The following is a 20,941-nucleotide window of genomic DNA, read 5'->3' as shown; positions in this document are numbered from 1 at the left end:
GGGTTGAAATCTCCTCTTTTTTGCTTGAGCATATCAACGTGTTCACAAATACGGTTTCACGAGTCGTGTGGGAGGTATGTCTGAAACAGTTTCGAGTTAATATTTACCTGGAATGTATATACTGCTCCCTTAATTAAACTGCACTTTTGCACTATGAACTGTACTGTCCGGATTAAACAAGTTTCACTATATAACGCCTGTTATTTTCCGGGCTTGCCATACCACAAGTGAAGCACATAAAGGGAAAGCCTCAGTTGCAGTGTAGGCCATCCATTTTTGTATGTGTTTCTCATCTCCAACCTTACTCAGCAAGAGAAGCGGGCGGGCGAAATTGAAAAGAAGAGAATAAAAAACCAAAGGAAACATGTTTTTTACTAATTGTATAAGTATATTGCACTTATATAGCGACGTGCATGCACGTGTGTGTGTGTGTGCGTGTGCGTGTGCGTGTGCGTGTGCGTGTGTGTGTGTGTGTGGCTGCTTGTACTGGACCGGACTGATGCCAAATTATAGTGCTTGCTCTCTGAGATACCATGCTGAAGTTTAACATGAATACCCCACTCAGGCACAGTATACTGACTCCGAGCCGACCAACTCTTGTGTTAGCCCCTTAATGCCGAGCGCCAGACAGGGTAACAACAAGTACCATCTTTTAACGTCTTTTGGTATGACGCAACCGGAGATCGAACCCCGGACCTTCCGCTCTCCGGGCGGACGCTCTACCACTAGACCACGGAGGCGGTCAAATATAGCTGAGGAAAGATCAAGCTGACCTGGATGTGTAAACAGTAGCCCGTTGTGTTTATATATCCCACAGCTGTCGGCCTTAGGAGAGATGTAGTGGACATTCAGTAATAGCTACTGTTCCGCGATGCAAAGCGCAGACAAGGAATATTCCAGTGGCGTACAGCATCGATAAATTGTGCTTCGTCATCGTGACAGGCATTCCGATTTCTCTGTATATACAACAGGAAGTGGGTTGTATTCATTCAGCCACAGCATCGCCATGACTGAGAAGGCCTACACAACGAGTGAGTACCCTTTTTTTCAATATGTCACGTCTTAGTTCACGTGACCGTCATGACACTGCCACCATTTGTATACTGTTGGTGTAGGACACACATATATGTCCTTGTTTATCACGTCTAATTCGATGAATACTTGTTCACGTCGCCATGTTGTAGCATGTCGCTGGTGCAAACACGATCAAGCGTGTCCTGTGTACGACGCATTAGCGTTACATGATATTCGTATGCACGTCTTAATTCAGGGGTACAGCCGTAATGCAACAAGACGTATCAGCAAAAATAAACAACATTAACTAAACAATTTCTCAAGTGAAATATATACACGCTCATAGATGGGCCAGATGATTATTTAAGTGAGGGATCTTGGATCCGAATGTTGTGCAGGGTTGCGTCCCTTTGTTTCTAGGATTTGCTTGACGTGAGTTGAGTCCAAATCTCGGCATTCCATCCACATTTAGCTCACAGATCGTGACGTACTCGTTTAACCGGGCTTAAAACCATATAAAATTCATGTATTGAGTAATATTATTGTGTTGTGTCAAAGAAACGTTCAAACAGAAACTGAAGCGGTGGGGTTAAAGCGTTTACTTGTCAAACAAAAGTCCGTGTTCGATTCCAAACATGGGTATAATGTGTGAAGCCCATTTCTGTTGTCCCCCCGCCGCGATATTGTTGAAAGATTGGTAAATACGGCGTAAACTCAAACGTGAACTATATTACTTTATGCTGGGGTACAGATCACTAAATTCTGTGAATCACAAAGTTTTTATGAGACTTTGTGCATGTTCTGTGTATTGTGGGTCGTCTTTGTGTCATCGTAAGGTACATATAAGGTTCATTTACGGTATATTTTTCTCAAAACATTTTCTCATCACTATAACAAGGAAAATAACATTTCACTCTCCCATTATTTTTCAGCTCTTGTTGCAATAAAGGGTAATTAGTATGAGAATAATTTCAAATTCTATATTTTCTGTTCAGCATTGTTTTGTGAAACGTGACAGGAATGTCAAAAATGTTTCGCGTTTACATGTGAACAAAGGAAACAATCTGTGTAGTACTAGTGACGCTGTGAGAAATATTTGAGCGGAAAATGTCGGGTAATGAAACACATACCACTTGTCTGCGTGAGGCAGGGAAATAATTACTTATGTTTTATTCATGAATGTATTTATCAGGTTCGGCGTTTCCAAAATAACTTAAACCCATTCCTGACATGTAGGGTCAGCGGGTACATTAACCATGCAATAAAAAGTAAAAAATGTCATTGTTTTGACTAAATATCATGTGTGACTAAATATCATGTGTGACTAATGTCTACATGCATCATTGAGATTCTTGAACGGATATCTGTATATGCGTCAAGGTCAAAGGGCAAACTGGGGTCTGATGTCCGCTGAGCATAGACAAGCATGAGGGTGGCCTTCTTCTGAAAAGACCAACTCTATCCTGTCACCTGGCTGCCCTTGTGTTTCATCGTACCCGATGACTTTTTGATTGGTATGATTCACGACTAGATGACATTTCCATGGCGATAAATCGATCAATTTGTTTTGGTTTTAGCGTCTGCCTTCCCGGCGCTCACCCCGGGCAAAATGAGGATCTACAGCATGAGGTTCTGCCCATTTGCTGAGAGAGCAAGACTAGTTCTAGCGCATAAGAACATAGAGTGAGTATAAACTAGATTTTCTGTACCTATGTTGAGTGAGCAGGATAAGTTCTAGCGCATAAGAACATAGAGTGAGTGTAAACTAGATTTTCTGTACCTATGTTGTGTGAGCAAGATTAGTTCTAGCGCATAAGAACATGGAGTAAATACTAGTATACACTAGAGGTTCTGTTCCTACTCTGAGAGAGCGAGTTCCAGCGCTTAAGAACATAAAGTAAGTATACACTGTATGTTCTGCCCCTATGCTCAGAGAGCGAGATGAGTTCCAGCGCATTAGAACATTAAGTAAGAATACACTACATGTTCTGCTCCTATGCTGAGAGAGCGAGATGAGTTCCAGTGCATAAGAACATTAAGTAAGTACACAAAAGGGTGTCTGTTACCAAAAGAAATCACTGAGCTTCACACTGTCGTGTATTGCTTCGGGAAATCCAACCGCATCGCCTCAAGCGGTAATTCCCGTCATCAGCAGCCGTAGTATGACTCAAACACACTCAAAGTTCACAGAACGTTAATATCAATCCATTTTCAGCATCAGCCGGGTCTGGATTTCTTTCCAACGCTAACTTTTTCTGGGTGCTCTTTTCAAGTGGATGACATTGCCGTAGCCGCTCCACATGGAATGTTTCGGACGGATGACGTCACGACTCTCCGCGTTGATATAGTTCGCTTCAAATAATGAAAGTTTGATGTTTAATGGATAGTTTTGTTATGATATATGTATTTGTCAATATAAGTATTGAAGTTGTATTTGTTGACGTTCATCATGGAATTTGCTCACGCGAGGAACTATCCTCATCAGCTGATGAACGTCAACAAATACAACTTAAATCCTTAAGTATTCATATCTTTATCGTTTCTGATATAACATCATTTTTTTAAGCAATCATACATTGATATTCATTTATGTCAACATCTACAATTCATCATATTGCATTTATGACAACATAACATCATTATCATATACATAATATCACATCACAAGTACACTTATATCCATTCATTTAATCTTAGCATAAATAAGCCAAGTCAAAATTCAAATATGTATTGATAACATTTCTATTATCGTATTGATATGATTAGATTTTTCTATTTTTAGAGATAGAATGCCCTTGGCCGTTCTGACTATGGTTTGGTGAAATGTTTTGCACTAGAAGTCAGTTCTCATTGCATGTTATGAGGCAAGACAGGTTGACATGTATTCACATTTCTTTATTTAGTGGTCTTTGTGTTGAAAGGATTAATCTATGATGAGAAATGGAAGACAGGTATTCAGAAAGCATTCAGTCATGTGAAACTAATACCCTAATAAAACGTATATTGTGTATTATAAACTGTAGGCAGAATGAGAGACAACCGACTAATGTTAGCTCCAAAGAACATAGAGTGAGTTTACACCAGACGGTCTTCCCCGGTGCGGTGGGAACGACTTCAGCTTTAGCTCAAAAGAACGTTGAGTATACACAAGCTGTTCGGAGCGAGACTAGTTCCAGCGCATAAGAACATGTTGTATTCTATTTTCTAAAAAAAACATTTTGACATTGTATTTATGATGAATATTGTTAAAAAAATATATTTGTTTTTTCAACAGACACGAGACCGTGAATATTGATTTGAAGCAGAAGCCATCTTGGTTCCTGGACAGGAATCCCAACGGCGCTGTTCCCATCTTAGAACAAGACGACAAGGTGCTCTATGAGTCTCTAGTCTGCGCTGACTACCTGGATGAAGTGTACCCAAACAACAAACTGACCCCCTCGGACCCGTACAGGAGAGCACGGGACAGGATCCTTGTGGAACTGTTTTCAAAGGTAACACTGTCGTCTACTAATGAAAAACACAAGCAGTGCACTGTACGCTGAAGTACTACCATTCGAATTAATGAAAGAATCCCCTAAAGACTACAAGTCAGTTCGGAATCACATTGAAATAAGAAACATTAAATGCTTTAAGTTATAGTTTTTAAGTTCATGTGGCACGTCTTTTAAGTATATCACCGAGAACACGCATGACCTTGTCGTCTAAGGTACCTTAGCTGTGTAGAGCTCCGTGCCTTAGAATCCGACGATCTTTGGTTCGAATCCTAGGTTCCCATGGCTATGAATCTTCGTTGGTCATCACCGTAACCTTGTTGGTGGTTCCAAATCTATGCTGCGTTATCAGGTCCGTGATGATATTTTATAAACTCCTCAAATACTGTATGGTGTTTTCACTCTGCTCGACTCAGTCTAATTGGCCTTGGGTCAGTACTTGGCAGGAATCCATATTGGGAGGTTTACGGTAATTTCATGCAATATCATCACTCCATTGCTGTCGGCGAACCCTGAGCGAACTTTGACGGACCAGTCTAAATGAATAATGCGTGAGCTCTTGAGCCAGTCAGAAGTTTCGTTTTCCAAAACCATTCGGTTACATTTAATTACTTCCTCGATTTGGTAATTTCGAATTGTACACGGAACACAGAACACAGATAATCCATCGATATACAGATACCACGGCAGGGAAACAGGATGTATAAAATACTTAATGATCAACAATGAATGTGAATGATCAACATTCGGAAGTGGTCGTTTAGTTCGATTTCGAGAAACAAAAAAAATCAAACATGTTGTCTTGAATGCTTTGTTCATTCGTATCGAGAATTTAGAAGCATCGACGTTGATTGGTTGATTAAAAAGTTCACCTGACTTGACCTTCTGTTGAGGTGCCCCAAGACCTCACTGGTATACCGAAGTAAAGTATGTTCATTATATTGTTGCTGCCCGAGGTATAATTTAGGTTGCGGAATAAGCCGAGTTGATCCGAGTGTGGTCTTCTTGTACTAAGCAATGATATATATTGGTGACTATAAAATAAATGTATATTATCTAAACTCTTTCACTTACCAAAATAATATTCGTATTGTCACATAATAGTATTTTCCTTAAAAGAAAGTAGTGAGTGAGTGAGTTGGGTTTTCCTGGAGCTTTGAACAGTGTTTCAATTTTTTCACGGTGTGCCAGATTAATATGGGAGGAAATCCTATAGTGATGCCAGTCCCAGATAAGTACCAATTTGTTGAAATTGACGAGCAAGGCCATGGGCGTTGCAAATCAGGGATCATAGAAAAGTATGCATTAGGGATTTGAATCAGCTATCAGCGTATCCAAGAACGACTAAGATTGGCAGCCATTTACGAATCTTTGACGACTCGGCATCCTGTGTCACCAACTAGCATACTACTGTTAATAATTTCAGGTAATGGGCCCTTTTTTCAAGACAACTTATGGCAAAGATGTCCCAAAGGATGCTATCAAGGAATTCCATGATGCTCTTGATCCAGTGGAGAAGGCTCTTGCAGAGAGAGGGACCCCGTTCTTTGGTGGTAAGAATATTTTTTCCCATATTGTTCAAGAAATACTATTTGGCTTAGAAATGGTGATATGACTTTAGCTATAAAAGGATCACATGGACTGTCATCCACCACGTTAATTCGAAATGCAACATCAACTTCGACGTAGAGGACAGTACATTTGATATTCTAAATGGCATGAGATAATTTTGAAAGAAATTAATTTTTGGCCCTGTGACGGTAGCCTAGCAACAAAGTAGAGGGGGTTACCTGGTGTACATAAGATTCTCTCAGTGATCTATCATCTCTACACTTGAGATCATTGAATAAGCCCGGTGATGTTGAGTATTCAATATCTATTTACAGCCTGCTACGGCACATTATTTAGTAACCGCCAGTTTATGTTGTTTATTTGTTGTTTAACGCCGCACTCGGCAATATTCCAGCCACATGACGGGTCAGTTTCAGCTTTATTTAGTTATTGACGCCGCCAAATACAAACATCGGCGTTCCGAACACGATATCGATCCTCAACCTTTTGCTTCATTTGTTGATATGTGATTCAATATCAGTGAAAAAGCCCAGCGGTGTCATTAGATATTTACTAAATACTCCAAGCCACGGCGCATTTTATCGCAAGCTCCAGCTCGTGGAGGGTTAATGTTTGTTATTTAAAGGATTTGTATCAGTTTCAACTTTATCTATTCATTTACGCTGCACACATTCAAAACGTCGCCAGTCCAAATTCGAACACTATCTCTCCAATGCTACCTATCGCTTCATTTGCTCAGATATAACTCAAAAGTCGATCTAGTAGCAATATCTATGTCAACATCAAACTCCATGACAGCTTTCCCTCCCACACCCACAATCCCCCCGAAGATGCACCCGTGGTGCATGAATATGCGTAAACATCTGTTGCAAACAGTCCGAATTGTCCCTCTCAGTATCATCTATATGTTTACATTTCAGGCAGCTCAGTTCAGATGGTTGACCTCATGATCTGGCCTCTCACTGAAAGGTTTGACGCTATGGCCCAGTTAGTGAAGGAAGCAAGGGTGACAGCTGATCGGTACCCCAAGTTTACGAAGTGGATTGAAAACATGGGCAAGGTGCCTGCCGTGCAGAAATGTCGCTGGGACACACCGGCTCACGTCCATTTCATAGAAACATCTAAAGCTGGAAAACCAGACTATGACTTCGGACTTTGAATTTTGCATCTGCATATTCGCAGAATTCTGCGATGACCACACAATATAGCTATTGTATCTGTGTAGTTCAAACATAAATGCGTATGTGCCTTAAAAGAATGTGAACTTATAGCTAGCAGATGTTCGGACTTGCAGGGTTTCATTGTTTTGTTTTGCTTACTTTAAACTTCACTATCAAAGTTGTCTCACATTCTCAACTGAAAGCGTTGTAAAACAATAACACGCTGATGATATCCTTAAACAAAGACATTAACAGACGTTGGAACTAGTGCTAGTTGTAAAACGAATACTTTCAGGGTCATGCGTTTATTAAAACTGTCTCTGTCGGATTCGAAACTCGTACGAGGATCTTGGGTCCATTCAGTGACATCTTCAACTTACTCTCAAGGTGGGCGGTGGGGTAGCCTGGTGGTTGAAGCGTTCGCTCGTCACCAGAGGCCCGGGTTCGATTGCCCACATGGGCACATGGGGTACAATGTGGAAGCCCATTTCTGGTGTCCACCGCCGTGATATTCCTGGAATATTGCTAAAGGCGGCGTAGAACCATACTCACTCGCTCGCTCACTCACTAATCTCAAGGACATGTACTCCTGATACTGCGAGCTCTTGTACATGTGTATGTAGGTTTGCATATGAGATGACATTCATCCGCCAAAATAGGAGCGTTGTTTGCAGACAGCCTCCGTGGTCTAGTTGAAGAGCGTCCGCCTGGAGAGAGGAAGGTCTGGGGCTCGATCCCTGGCCGCGTCAAACCAAAGACTTTAAGAGATGGTGCTTGTTGTTCCCCTGTCTGGCGCTTGGCATCAAAGGGCTAAAACAAGGACTGGTCGGCTCGGAGTCAGTTTTCTGTGTCTGAGTGGGGTATTTGTGTTAAACTGCGGCATGGTATCTCAGTGAACTAGCTCTATAAATCGGCATCAGTCCAGACTGGTACAAGCAGCTCGATGTGCATGCACGTCGCTATAGGAGTACAATAATCTTCGACGCGACGTTAAACCCAATTTCATCTCCCCTCACCTTGTTGTTTGCGTAATCAAAATATGAAATTATGCACTTGTACTGTTTCAATATTATCAAATAATAAACCTTGATCATAAAAAAACCCTTGGTATTGGTTTATCTTATTCATTTGTTACCAGAAACAATGAGGAAGGATTACGTTGTGGGTAACGATACTGCTAGGTATTGCCATACTAGAGTGAATTGGTGATTGTTTTATAGACAATTACTTCTTTCTTCGTCATTGTCAGTGAGTGAGCGAGTGAGAATGGTTTTACGCCGCTTTTAGCAATATTCCAGCAATATCACGGCGGGGGACACCAGAAATGGGCTTCACACATTGTGCCCATGTCGCGTCACTGTCAGTAAGTTACAAAATGCTAAGCTGTTGTTACTGCAATATTCCAACTATGTGTGGCAATACATTTAAAACATATGGGCAGACAATAAGCTAAAAATCGTCTGAGGGGGGTATTTCAAAGTTTAGGGTCCAGGTGGAGCTGAAAATGTGGCGCTTATCAATGATTACTGCAATATTCCAACTATGTGTGGCAATACATTTTGGGCAGATAAAAAGATAGAAATCGGCTAAGGGGGTTATTACAAAGTTTGGGGTCCACATACAGCTGAAAATATAGCTTTGCTATTACCGAATGTGACGTCATAATTGCTACGTCACAATGAGCGGTGACGTGCAATGTAGGACAAAACCTTGGGATGCTTGCTTAATTTTCTTTAGGGGTGCCCACTTCACATTGTCTTACGAAGTTGCCGGCGATCACACTTCCAATGCCTGTTTTATGTTAAGTTTTAAATTACAATGATTTTATAAAAATATGCTTGAGCATATAAAGCACCAAACTTTGCATATTGTTCATTACTGGTGTATTATTTAGTGTATATCCGGCTTCCCAAAAACGCCACCGCAGCCTGGTCACAACAAAAACGAAGGTCAAATGATACCATTCATTTGAAAGGTGGGCTGCTCTTCCTTCAAGACTAAACCCTGTGTCATTGAAAGAAATCAAACGACTCACCTATAAAACATTAATATCTTTTTATTCGACATGGATTTTTTATTCCATGGCAATAAAGTTTGCACACTTTCACTTTGAATAGTATAGTCGGGATTGAGGTGGCAATTCATAGCGGAAGTTAATGTTTTTCCGCTCTGCTATTATACCATAAGGGAAACATATACATACAAGGAAACCCCGGTAATCCGGACGGTAGTGGCGCCACTGAAATCGTCCCGATTAGCAAATGTGCGGAATAACGAACCACGTCCACAGTGTAACGTTACGTTGTATATGTTACAGTACGATTGTGAAACTAGGTATTTCGTGCAACATTTCAGTAATTTCATTTAAGTATGTAAGATATTCATAGATGTCATGAGATTACTGAAATGCTTAGGGATTTCATGAAATGCCTATTTTTACAATGATTTCTTACTGTGACATATGTACACTTATATGGTACTGGTTACTGGTAGTAATCGTCCGGTAAGGAGTATTTAACATCGTTATATAGTCAACGTATGTCCAATGCAAAATGGACTTTACATATCAAGGTTGTTTAAACAATGAAGTGATAGCGATGACTGCTGGAGCGGCCCCGAGAGACCTTCAGTGGACATTCAGTGAACATTCAGTGGACAAAGAATATTCCAGTGGCGTACAGCAACGATTAATTGTACTTAGTCATCGTAACATGCATTGTGATTTCTGAGTACATTCAAAAGAGTCTGAGTTGAATTCATTCACATATATTTAGCGATATTAATAATCAGCTTTGTGTTGGTTGTAGATAAAAGAATATTAAACTTATGGACATTTGGGAGTAGACAATATTTTGAAGGAATATAGAGATGACGTAGGTGATTATATGCAAGGCACACTAGCAGGTAATGAAACTTGTCTTCTATTAGGCCAACTTGACATAGTTTGCAAAATCTTTCTTCACAAGGGATATCAAGTTTTCTACCAGTTTCTTTTTCCAGCACTGCATCTAAACCTTGACATACATGACCGGAATTTACTCACGGTTACACAATACAAATATTCTTCACACTTCAACGTTAATTTAAAATGAGAATAGAAGGACATTTTGGAACTATAACATAAACTTCTATGCTATATTTGTTGAAAATTATCTTTCAAACGTTGAAATAACATCGAAGTAAATACCTGTACGTTACCGGGTGATTGTGATAACCAAACATGACCGAATCCGAGTGAAAATAACGTTGTTCTAATATTAGTAACCCAATTCTTCCTTCCTTGACTATCGTACAAATACATCATTTCATAACACTTTTTAGGTAAGCGGGTACCCGGCATACACATTAAACGTAGCCAATATCTAAAAGCTCTCATCATTGCATTGATATGTAAAGGGAATCTGCCACATTCACCCATTACAGCGCTACTTGATGTACATTTATTAACATTCAATAACCATTTACACGCATATAAATTAACTTTCTCAACTTCTCTCATTTTATGGAATGCCCATATTTCTGACCCATACATGTGACATGACAATGAACAGTTTCAATGCCTTTGTACAGAGACAACATGTGATCGAGCTCCAAAATTTCATATTTGTATCTGTGATATTGAATTAAATATATTGACTTTATTAGGTACAATAAATTTACTAAAAATCTACCTGTGCGTTTCTTTATTTTGAAGAGTGTAAGATTTTGGAACTGATGATTTCATGAAACAGTAATTTCATTTAAAAAACCCGTTTTGGTCAGTGAGTTCATGTAAACGCTAGGCATTCGTGAATTTCACAATCTTCACAAGCTCACTGAAGCAGACACACTTAAGCTTTATCAGTAGTAACCCAATTGTCCGGTAACGGGGTCGCATAGTTTCATAGTCAGCGTCCGTTTAAACTTTGTAAACAAAGACACGATATCAGCATGAGCGGCCTTGAGAGAGGTGTTGTGCACATTCAGTCGGCCACTGCGTTATAAAGCGCAGATATAGAACATTCCGGGAGCGTACAACGACGATTAATTGTGCTTAGTCACGGTGACAGGCATTCTGATTTCTCAGTATATGCTCAAGGGACTGAGTTGAATTCATTCACACACAACATCGCCATGACTGAGAAGTCCTACACAACGGGTGAGTACCCCATGTTAAGTCTGTCACGTCTTAGATCACGTGACCGTCGTGACACTGTCATCTGTTAACTGTTGCATTTGTTTCACGTCACGTTCAGTAATTATCACTTCGTCAGTAATCGTATTTGGAACAGACAGGCCAGTGGGTGGAAGAGTGAGCAACGAGCCACGCCATCCGTTGGGTGCCTGGGATCTACTCTGTCTTTCAATCCAAGTGGTGTCCCGTTAAGGTTTTGTGATATTAGCATGACATGATTAAGCATGATTTGGTATGGAATCGATACAGTGATATAACATTATGTCCACGACAAAACCTTAAAGACGCCCCGCCGTTTTACGCCTCTTTCAGTAAAATAGTCCAGAAATGGGCCTCACACATTGTACCCATGTGGGGAATCGAGCGAACGCTATAGCCGCTAGACTAACACGCTGCCCTGAGTGCGCGGTATAGTTGAGTTATTTAATGGTTGAATGGTTGAATGGTTAATGAGGTGAAAGATTGAGTAAGCAGTCGAGTGAGACTACTGGAAGGAGCTTTTCTGTTTTAGAGTGAGTGAGCTCGGGAGGGAGAGGATGGGGAAGGGAAGGATTGTGCGAGTGAGTGAGTGAGTGGGGCACACCAAGAATGAGCTCTATTACAAAGAATCAAACCCGGGACATCATACGCACGATTTAGCCACGAGGCTAACCAACCGCCACACCCACGCCTGGACTCACGAGACAGTTTAACAACTATCTCAGTTATTATCGTTGGACTATTTGGACAATTAGGGTTTAGAGACACGGCTCACCATCTCATTATTCACGTTATCTGGTATCAGTTGCAGGATGATAGTTTCACAATTATTTGAATGGGCTTGGGTCGGTTTGTCGTGCAGGGTTGCGTCCATTTGTTTCCAGTTGGGTGTGACGTGAGTTGAATGCCTCTCTCAGTGTTCTATCGACATTTAAACCTTGACGTAAATGTACACTTCAAGCCGCCTTAAATCCATAAAACATGACATTCATTCATTGAGTAATATTTGTGTTTGGTATCAAGACAACGTTCGGGCTTGAACTATATTACTCTGTATATATGTGTGGGTACTGATCACTGAATTCTATAAATAACACATATCGTCTTTTTGTCATACGAAGGACTTTTATTATTTATTGGTTAACTTACGGTATATGTTTTTCAAACCATTTGTCAGTGATACAAAAAATAAGATATAATTGCACTCTCCAATTATATTTTTGTTTTTCTGGCAATAAAGGGTCGGAAGTATTAGTGAGTGAGTGAGTATGGTTTTACGCCGCTTTTAGCAATATTCCAGCAATATCACGGCAGGGGACACCAGAAATGGGTTTCACACATTGTACCCATGTCGGGAATCGAACCCGGGTCTTCGGTGTGACGAGCGAACCACTAGGCTACCCGACCGCCCCGGAAGTATGAAAAAAATTGCAAACTCTCTATATTCAAGTAGGCACACTCTATCCTTGAGGGGGCGGTCGGGTAGCCTAGTGGTTAAAGCGTTCGCTCGTCACGCCGAAGATCCGGGTTCGATTCCCGACATGGGTACAATGTGTGAAGCCGTGATATTGCTGGAATATTGCTAAAAGCGGCGTAAAACCAAACTCACTCACTCACTCACTCACTATCCTTGAGATCCTGGGAGATATCCATATAGGCGTCAAGGTCAAAGAGGAAGTTGGAATCTGATGTCCGCTGAGAATAGACACGCATGAGGATGGCCTCCTTCGAAAATACCAACTCTATGCTGTCACCTTGCTGCCCTAGTGTTTCATCGTACCCCGGTGACGTTTTGATTTGTATGATTCACGACTAGATGTCATTTCCATGGTTATCAATAAATCAAGTTACTTTGGTTTCAGCATCTGCCTTCCCGGCGCTCACACCGGGCAAACTAAGGATCTACAGCATGAGGTTCTGCCCCTATGCTGAGAGAACGAGGCTAGTTCTTGAACATAAAAACATAGAGTGAGTATACACTTGAGGTTCTGCCCCTATGCTGAGAGAACGAGACTAGTTCTTGACCACTAAGAACATAGAGTGAGTATATACACTTGAGGTTCTGCCCCTATGCTGAGAGAGCGAGACTAGTTCTTGAACACTAAATACATAGAGTGAGTATACACTTGAGGTTCTGCCCCTATGCTGAGAGAACGAGACTAGTTCTTGAACATAAGAACATAGAGTGAGTATATACTTGAGGTTCTGCCCCTATGCTGAGAGAACGAGACTAGTTCTTGGACATAAGAACATAGAGTGAGTATACACTTGAGGTTCTATCCCTCAGCTTAGAGAAGAAGATTAGTTCTACCGCATAGGAACAAAGAGTGAGCATACACCATCTAACCTCGTGAATGAACAGACTTGTGTTTTCTAAAGTATGGAAAACATGAATAGGAAACTTACTACTAAACCAGTATTAGAGATATAGGTATAAAAATAAAGCACCAAACTTTATGTACCCAGTTGTGCCATTAAACATATACAGCCAGATATGTACAATGTAAGGTGGCAAAAATGACCATAAATACATGGGAAATATCTACAATAGTACGACACAGTCCCGCTACTGTGTGAACATCAACGTTACAAAACACTTTCAACGTGCCATGCAGTTGTGAATGTGTATAACCTTTTTCAAGACATCTTGAATATATTTCGAATATGATTATGTTCAGTTGGATGGCAATTGTTTTAACTGTATCTTAAATAAATTTAGACATATCACGAAATGATTTTTTTTATATCACAGTCACATTTTAAGACATCAGTAATTGTATTTTGGACATTAGAAATTAATTCATCTTTGATTATTTATTGATATTTTAAAAAAACATAATGGACATCTTTAATAGAATACCGATGTCTTAAAAACAAGTGATGATATAAGTAATTCCGAAATATTTTGAAAACGGCTTGCCATACGTCCGACCGCTGGACAGGGATGAGTAGGAAGGTACTAACATCACAGGACCGTGACGACCTGGGTTTTACGACACGGTGACAGTGAGTGTGCACTGGAGTTTCTGTCCCCATGCTGAGAGAGCAAGATAAGTTCTAGCGCGTAAGAAAATATAGTGAGTATACACCAGAAGATCTGATCTTATGCTTAGAGACGGGATTTGTTCTAACGCACAGGAAACATAGAGAAAGTGTACACGAGAGGTTCTGTCCCTGTCATATGTATGAGAAAGCGAGATCCGTTCTAGCGCATAAGAACATAGATTGAGAAATCACTCGAGGTTCTACCCGTATGCTGAGAGAGTGTGGCTAAGTTTTGTTCCAAAGAGCACAGAGTGAGCGTACACTAGCCGTTCGGCCCCAATACCGAGGGAACGAGACTAGATTTGGCTCAAAAGAACGGTAAGAATCCACCCTCCGTTCTGCCCCGATGCTGATATTATAGGTCATTAGTATATAGCTAGTTCTATCGCATTGGAACATGTTGTATAATTCCATTTTCTAAAACATTTTGACATTGCATTTATGATGAATATTGTTCAAAAAACGTCATTTGTTTTTCCACCAGACACGAAACAGTGAATATTGACTTGAAACAGAAGCCATCTTGGTTCTGGGACAAGAACCCTAACGGGACTGTTCCTATCTTAGAAAAAGACGACAAGGTGCTCTATGAGTCTCTGGTCTGCTCTGACTACATAGATGAAGTGTACCCAAACAACAAACTGACTCCCTCGGACCCTTACAGGAGAGCACGGGACAGGCTCATTGTGGAACTGTTTTCAAAGGTAACAATCTGGTTTATTTCTTTGAGAGGCATTTAGAAGTACTAAGTAAGGATAAGATATATGGATGAACAACTTCTTTGTTACAATTAGGAGCGACGTTTCTATGTAGGTTCTAACGCCGTTATCAAGCAAGTGATGTCGGAGTATGGTTGACAAGCATATGTACAGGATAGGAGTTTAATCTGGTTTATTAAATACATAACACAAGTACGTGTAGTACACTGCACATGCAAGTGATAACCATAGTGAATTTTCAGTCAGTTCTGAATCTAATTTTGAAAAAGGTACGTTACATGTTTTAAGTGATGGTGTTTTATTTGATACGATACGAATTTCAAGTACAATGTATATCATGGTGAACACACGTGACCCAGTCGCCTAATCTTGCTCAGAGTTCCGTCCCTTAGAACCCGATCATCTGTGGTTTGAATCCTGGATTCGCTTGGTTATGTTTCTACGTTTGTCATCACCGTACCCGTGTCGTGGGTTGCCAATCTGTGTTGCGTTACTAAATTGATTCGTCAAACTTCGTCAAATACCACGTTGTGTTTTCACTGTGATCTATTCAGTTTGATTGACCTTAAGTCAGTACTTGGCAGGATTCCACATTGGACGGTTTACAGTAATTTCCTGCAATATCAAGTGAACCCTGAACGAAATATGACGTCCGAATCTAGATATATGTAACATGAGAACTTGAGCAAAGCAGAAGTTTCACTTTTGAAAACGAGTCGGTTATCTTTCGAATTGTACAACAACAAAGACACTGACACTGAACCCAAATGATCCTTCAATATTATCATTCTCTTTTGGTGTAGATGCCCTGGCAGGGAAACGACAGGGTGTATCACCCACAATATAATGGTGCCACCTTAATTATCAACATTCGGAACTGGTCGTTTTAGTTCGTTTCGAGATACAGATATCAAATATGCTTGTTTGAATGCTTCGTTCATTGGTACCGAAATTAATAAAACTAATTAAACAATTCACCTGACTGGACCTCCTAAGTAAGTACCGTAATTTCTTCTTGGAGATTTAAATAAAATTGTTGCTGCTCGAGGGATAATGTAAAGGAGCGGAATAAGCCTAGTTGACCCGAGTGTGGTGTTCTTGTACAAAGCAACGATAAGTACTAGTGGTGGTGACTATAAAACGAAATATGCATTATTTAAACTCTTTAACGTTCGAAATAGGATTCACATGGCCACATAATAGTATTTTCCTTAAAAGAGAGCAGTGAGTGAGCGGGTTTTCCGGTAGTATGTCAGGTATATCAAGGTTGAGATTAGATCCTAAATTGATGCCGACCCTTGACATTTACCAATTTGGAGAAACCGACGAAGACAAGTATGGCGTTGACAAACCAAGGATCATGAATAAGTATGCAGTAGGGATTTGACCCAGCTACCAGCGGATCATGCACGACTAAGGGACGCAACCATTTGCGACCCTTTAGACGACTGTGTTATACTACTGTCAGAAGACACGTCTCCCCTACTCTCATACAAATGTTACATATTTCAGGCAGTGACCCTTTTTTACAAGATAGCTTATGGCAAAGATGTTCCAAAGGATGCTATAAAGGGATTCCATGATGCTCTTGGTCCAGTGGAAAAGGCTCTCGCAGAGAGGGGGACTCCGTTCTTTGGTGGTAAGAATTTTTACTTATTTTTAAAGAAAAACATTTGGCGTAAACATGGTGATTATGACTTTAACTAACGGATGAAATAATACGAAACGCAACAACTTCATCGTAAGGGACAGTAAATTTGATATTCTGAGATGCCTGGGATTATGTTGAAAAAAAATAATTTATGTACGTTGTTAATGTTCATTCCTTAATTAACTCAAACTTTAAGAAAACTTCATGTAATTTGTGAAATTTTGCTGCAAGATACACCGGCGAAACAACGCCCTCTGACGTTAGCCTAGCAGCAGAGTTGCTAGGGTCATCGGATCTGCATACAATTCTCTACATACTGCCAGCTACGGTTTATGGAAGCATTCATATTTCAAATAAACACTATCTGTCTATTACTAAAAGCTACAAATGCTATGATATGATTCAAGTTCGACCCATTAGCAATACCTGGGTCTTCCTGATTCCTTACCATGGCCCACGTCATCCATTCAGGGTTCGGGGGCACGGGTGGCCCAGTCGTCTCAGGCGCCGCGATTCGCTGTGCAGAGTTGCGTCCCTTGGGCACACCAGAAACCTCTGATTGTGGGTTCGAATCCCGGTTCGTCCCGATTATGTTTCTAGGTTTGTCAGCACCATACCCGTGCTCGTGGGTTTCACCGAAGTGGTAAACGTCTGATACCTGAATCACTTCGGGCTTTCCTTCCATATTAAGCTGACACGCCGCGATATAACTGTTTTATTGTTAAAAGCGGCGTGAAACCCAACTCACTCACTCATTCACTTTCAGGGTTGCCTCCTACACTTTTATGTCACAAAATCACTCAAGGAATGATTGAACACCTTGCCATACATGCGTAATCGTAAACTCGAGAATTGACGTGTGGTGTCGATTTCAGTTAGCGCCATTTCGGCTATTTTTTTTTATCACGTTGAATTATTGATTACCGAACAAGACGAAAGTGCCAAATGATATCGTGACCACTCGTAAGTGTCCGCAGACTGAAGTCAGGTGATATCATGGCTGCTCGTATCATATGTTAAGGCCGTCAGCACTTCGTCCCTTTCCGTAACCTTATTAAGCGTTACACTAAATATAACAACAACAACAACAACAACAACAACAACAACAAGAAACAACAACAATAATATGATGGGAGTGCGTGGAATTATTAATGTGGAGGCTCTTTGTGATAGAATTGTTTTGTGCACTTTTGCACACATTTATTTGTCTGATGGTCCTCTTGTGAAGTATGTCAAGACTCATGATGAAAACAAGGCATTCCACAGTTTTCTAAAACGAGCCAAAGATGTGGGCCATAATCTCAATTTTTTTAATGGTTTTGTACTGCTGGACGGCACAGAAATGAGTGTTAACCAACCGAAGTGCCATATCAAATCGGCCTAGACTCTGTTTTCTGAACGACCACTACATCGAGTTAATGTGCAGTGTCAGCAACCCTGCAGAGCCCTTCGCTTGAATGAAGTCGGCTGGCCTGAAGAGTGAAACAGAAGGCTTTATGTTTGCTGCTCAGGACCAGTCACTTCCAACTCGAAACCGTCAATGTGTGATTTTGCATCAAAATGTATATATAAAATGTAGATTATGCAATGAATTTAATGAGACTGCCCAACACATTGTCAGTGGATGCCCAGCTTTGGCACAAACACAGTATCTTAAGCGACATGATGGGGTGGCTCGATCATTGTATCACTGCAATGATTGTAGTTTTGACACAGAGGTCCATCCATGGTACGACACAGACTATTTAGAGGGCCTCATGGAAAATAATAAATACAAGATTCTTTGGAATAGGCCCGTTTTCAGCCTCACACTTATCCAGGCCAACAAACCTGATCTTGTCCTGTTTGATAAATCCAATGAAGTCATTTACATCATTGAATTTTCTGTCCCTGTTGGCACTAATTTGATTGGCAAGATTCAGGAAAAATATGGCAAATATGCAGGCCTCGCTTTCGAAAAGTCACGCTTGCATCTCAAGTACCAGGTTGTCCGACTTCAAATTGTTCTCGGTGCCTTAGGTTTGGTACCTCCCAATCTGTTGACTGGCATTGGGAGAGGATACAAACCTTCTGACTATCTGGGTAATGCAGAAGGCTGCAGTGTTGGGGAGTCTTCGCGTTCTCGGAAATGTTCTGGGTGGGTTTGACTGGGCAGCACTTCCTGGGAGAAGTCCCATTCGCTATCTGGGCTGCGTGTAGAGGGGGAAAGGGCCATGAGCTGATGATGAGCCTAACCAGCCTGACCGTACCAGGATGACCCAAGCCCTCTTTGCTGCATTTTTTTATTTTAATCTGTAAATAATAATAAGAAGAAGAATAAGAATAAGAATAAGAATATGGCCCTAGGTATTACAAAAACATACAATGTTCACTTATTATGCTGGATGTTCTGAATTTATTAAATTTTGGTATCAGACAAAGATATACACACTGAGGTATTTCAATAAAACGGTAGTTTGATATTGGTGGTCATTTGGGTCCATATATAATTTTGAATAGGTGTAGTCCTAACCCCTTGACTTTCCCCCGGGATCCGCACCCGCCGTTCACGGTTGCGCTTAAATATCTGCTGCAAATATTTCAAACGTTATTCCTTCTCAATCTCATCTATTTACATTTCAGGCAGCTCTGTTCAGATGATTGACTTCACGATTTGGCCTCACGTTGAAAGGTTTGACGCTATGGCTCAGTTAGTGAAGGAAGCGAGGGTGACAGCTGATCGGTACCCCAAGCTTACCAAGTGGATTGAAAATATGGGCAAGGTACCAGCTGTACAGAAATGTCGCTGGGACACACCGGCACACATTCATTTCATAGAAACAGTCAAAGCTGGAAAACCAGACTATGACGTTGGCCTTTGAATCTGCATATATATCTTCACAGAACTGTGCAGATGACAACATAGCTATTGTACCTGCATATTCACATGCCTTTATAGAGTGTTTAGCTAAAAGATGTTCAGGATAATGTGTTACAAAGATATGAGCTACAAACATTGTCACTTTAGAAATGAGCTAACCTTTGGAATGAAAGTTATCGGATGTGTTTTTGTGAATGAAAACAAGAATTTGTTTATTTCAAAACTTTGGACTTGCGGAAGTCTTTGATCCAAGCTGATATTTGTGGAGATTTTTGGTCTAGAAGAAAATTCATCTTAGGTCAAGGACATTGTAACAGACAGATCTACGTTTGAAGATTGTTATTTTAATTACATTTACATGTCCATTTGGCAATAATTCTTTTCATGATATCACCGAGGATCTTGGAGCCAAGATGTCAGTCACATCTGCAATTTGATCTCAAAGGCATACGATCCTGGTGCTCCGAGCTAATGTACATATGTGGGGTTTTACAGAAGGCAACATTCATTTGCCAGTGTAAGATCGTTGGATTTTGTGATCAGATATGAAATCATACTCTTGTAGTGCTTCAATTCTATCCAATAATAAAGCTTGGTCATCAAAAACAAGAATTGGTCATCTAATTCATTTGTTACCAGACATATGAGGAAGGGTTACGTTATGGGTAAAGATGCTGCTAGGTATTGCGACACTAAAGTGAATTGGAGATTGATTGCCTTCAAACGCTATGTCATGGCGGCTTGCAAATGTCCAAGGGTGGACCAGAAAAACCAGTGCCTGACAGCATGTCTACGATAACATTCAGTCAACTTTGCCTCGGATCCCGACTTCCCAATCCTCTTCAGTAGGCTCTCTACAAGGAATACAAGGGAACCTTTCTTGTCCATATGAGTAGATGAAACTAGAAAATATTAACACTACATAAATACAAGTTGAAGTTATTCGATTCTGATTGGTCAGTTAGGGTGACAATTATCGCCTCTGACTTGGAACAGCCGATTTGACGGCCGCATTACCGCCAAAGCTAATATTTATAGAGAATCACTCCATCCTTTGTATGAAGGTAAGGGTATCAGAGAAAATATTGCTCCATTTAACAGCCTCACCAGAATTACAGAGACAACATTGGATTCAATACTGTCGTGTACAGCAATGACAAATGGATGCAATGACAAAGTAAGTGACGTTCACAGTCTTTCCAACTATTGAGCCATAACCAATGCAGCATGAATGTATTTACTGAGTTTCCGGCATTCCAAAGATGCCGACACA

At 40.6% G+C, this 20,941-nt stretch overlaps 2 protein-coding genes across 2 annotated transcripts; both read left to right on the top strand.

Annotated features, from left to right (window-relative positions):
• The first annotated feature begins 809 nt into the window (after nucleotides 1–809).
• On the top strand, nucleotides 810–8,356 carry LOC139454103 (pyrimidodiazepine synthase-like). The gene is made up of 5 exons (XM_071235608.1): nucleotides 810–1,031; nucleotides 2,592–2,697; nucleotides 4,289–4,508; nucleotides 5,935–6,061; nucleotides 7,001–8,356. Exons 1-5 carry the CDS (start codon nucleotides 1,007–1,009, stop codon nucleotides 7,237–7,239), a joined length of 717 nt encoding a protein of 238 aa, XP_071091709.1. The 5' UTR covers nucleotides 810–1,006; the 3' UTR covers nucleotides 7,240–8,356.
• A 2,828-nt stretch (nucleotides 8,357–11,184) lies between these two features.
• On the top strand, nucleotides 11,185–20,280 carry LOC139447319 (glutathione S-transferase omega-1-like). The gene is made up of 5 exons (XM_071228624.1): nucleotides 11,185–11,378; nucleotides 13,256–13,361; nucleotides 14,923–15,142; nucleotides 16,670–16,796; nucleotides 19,431–20,280. Exons 1-5 carry the CDS (start codon nucleotides 11,354–11,356, stop codon nucleotides 19,667–19,669), a joined length of 717 nt encoding a protein of 238 aa, XP_071084725.1. The 5' UTR covers nucleotides 11,185–11,353; the 3' UTR covers nucleotides 19,670–20,280.
• The last annotated feature ends 661 nt before the right edge of the window (nucleotides 20,281–20,941 follow it).

Source organism: Haliotis cracherodii, unplaced genomic scaffold, assembly GCF_022045235.1.
Source record: "Haliotis cracherodii isolate W230 unplaced genomic scaffold, xgHalCrac1.p SCAF_10, whole genome shotgun sequence".
NCBI classification, from domain to species: domain Eukaryota; kingdom Metazoa; phylum Mollusca; class Gastropoda; order Lepetellida; family Haliotidae; genus Haliotis; species Haliotis cracherodii.
The sequence above is the reverse complement of the archived record's forward strand: the minus strand, read 5'-3'. Positions and strand labels throughout refer to the sequence as shown.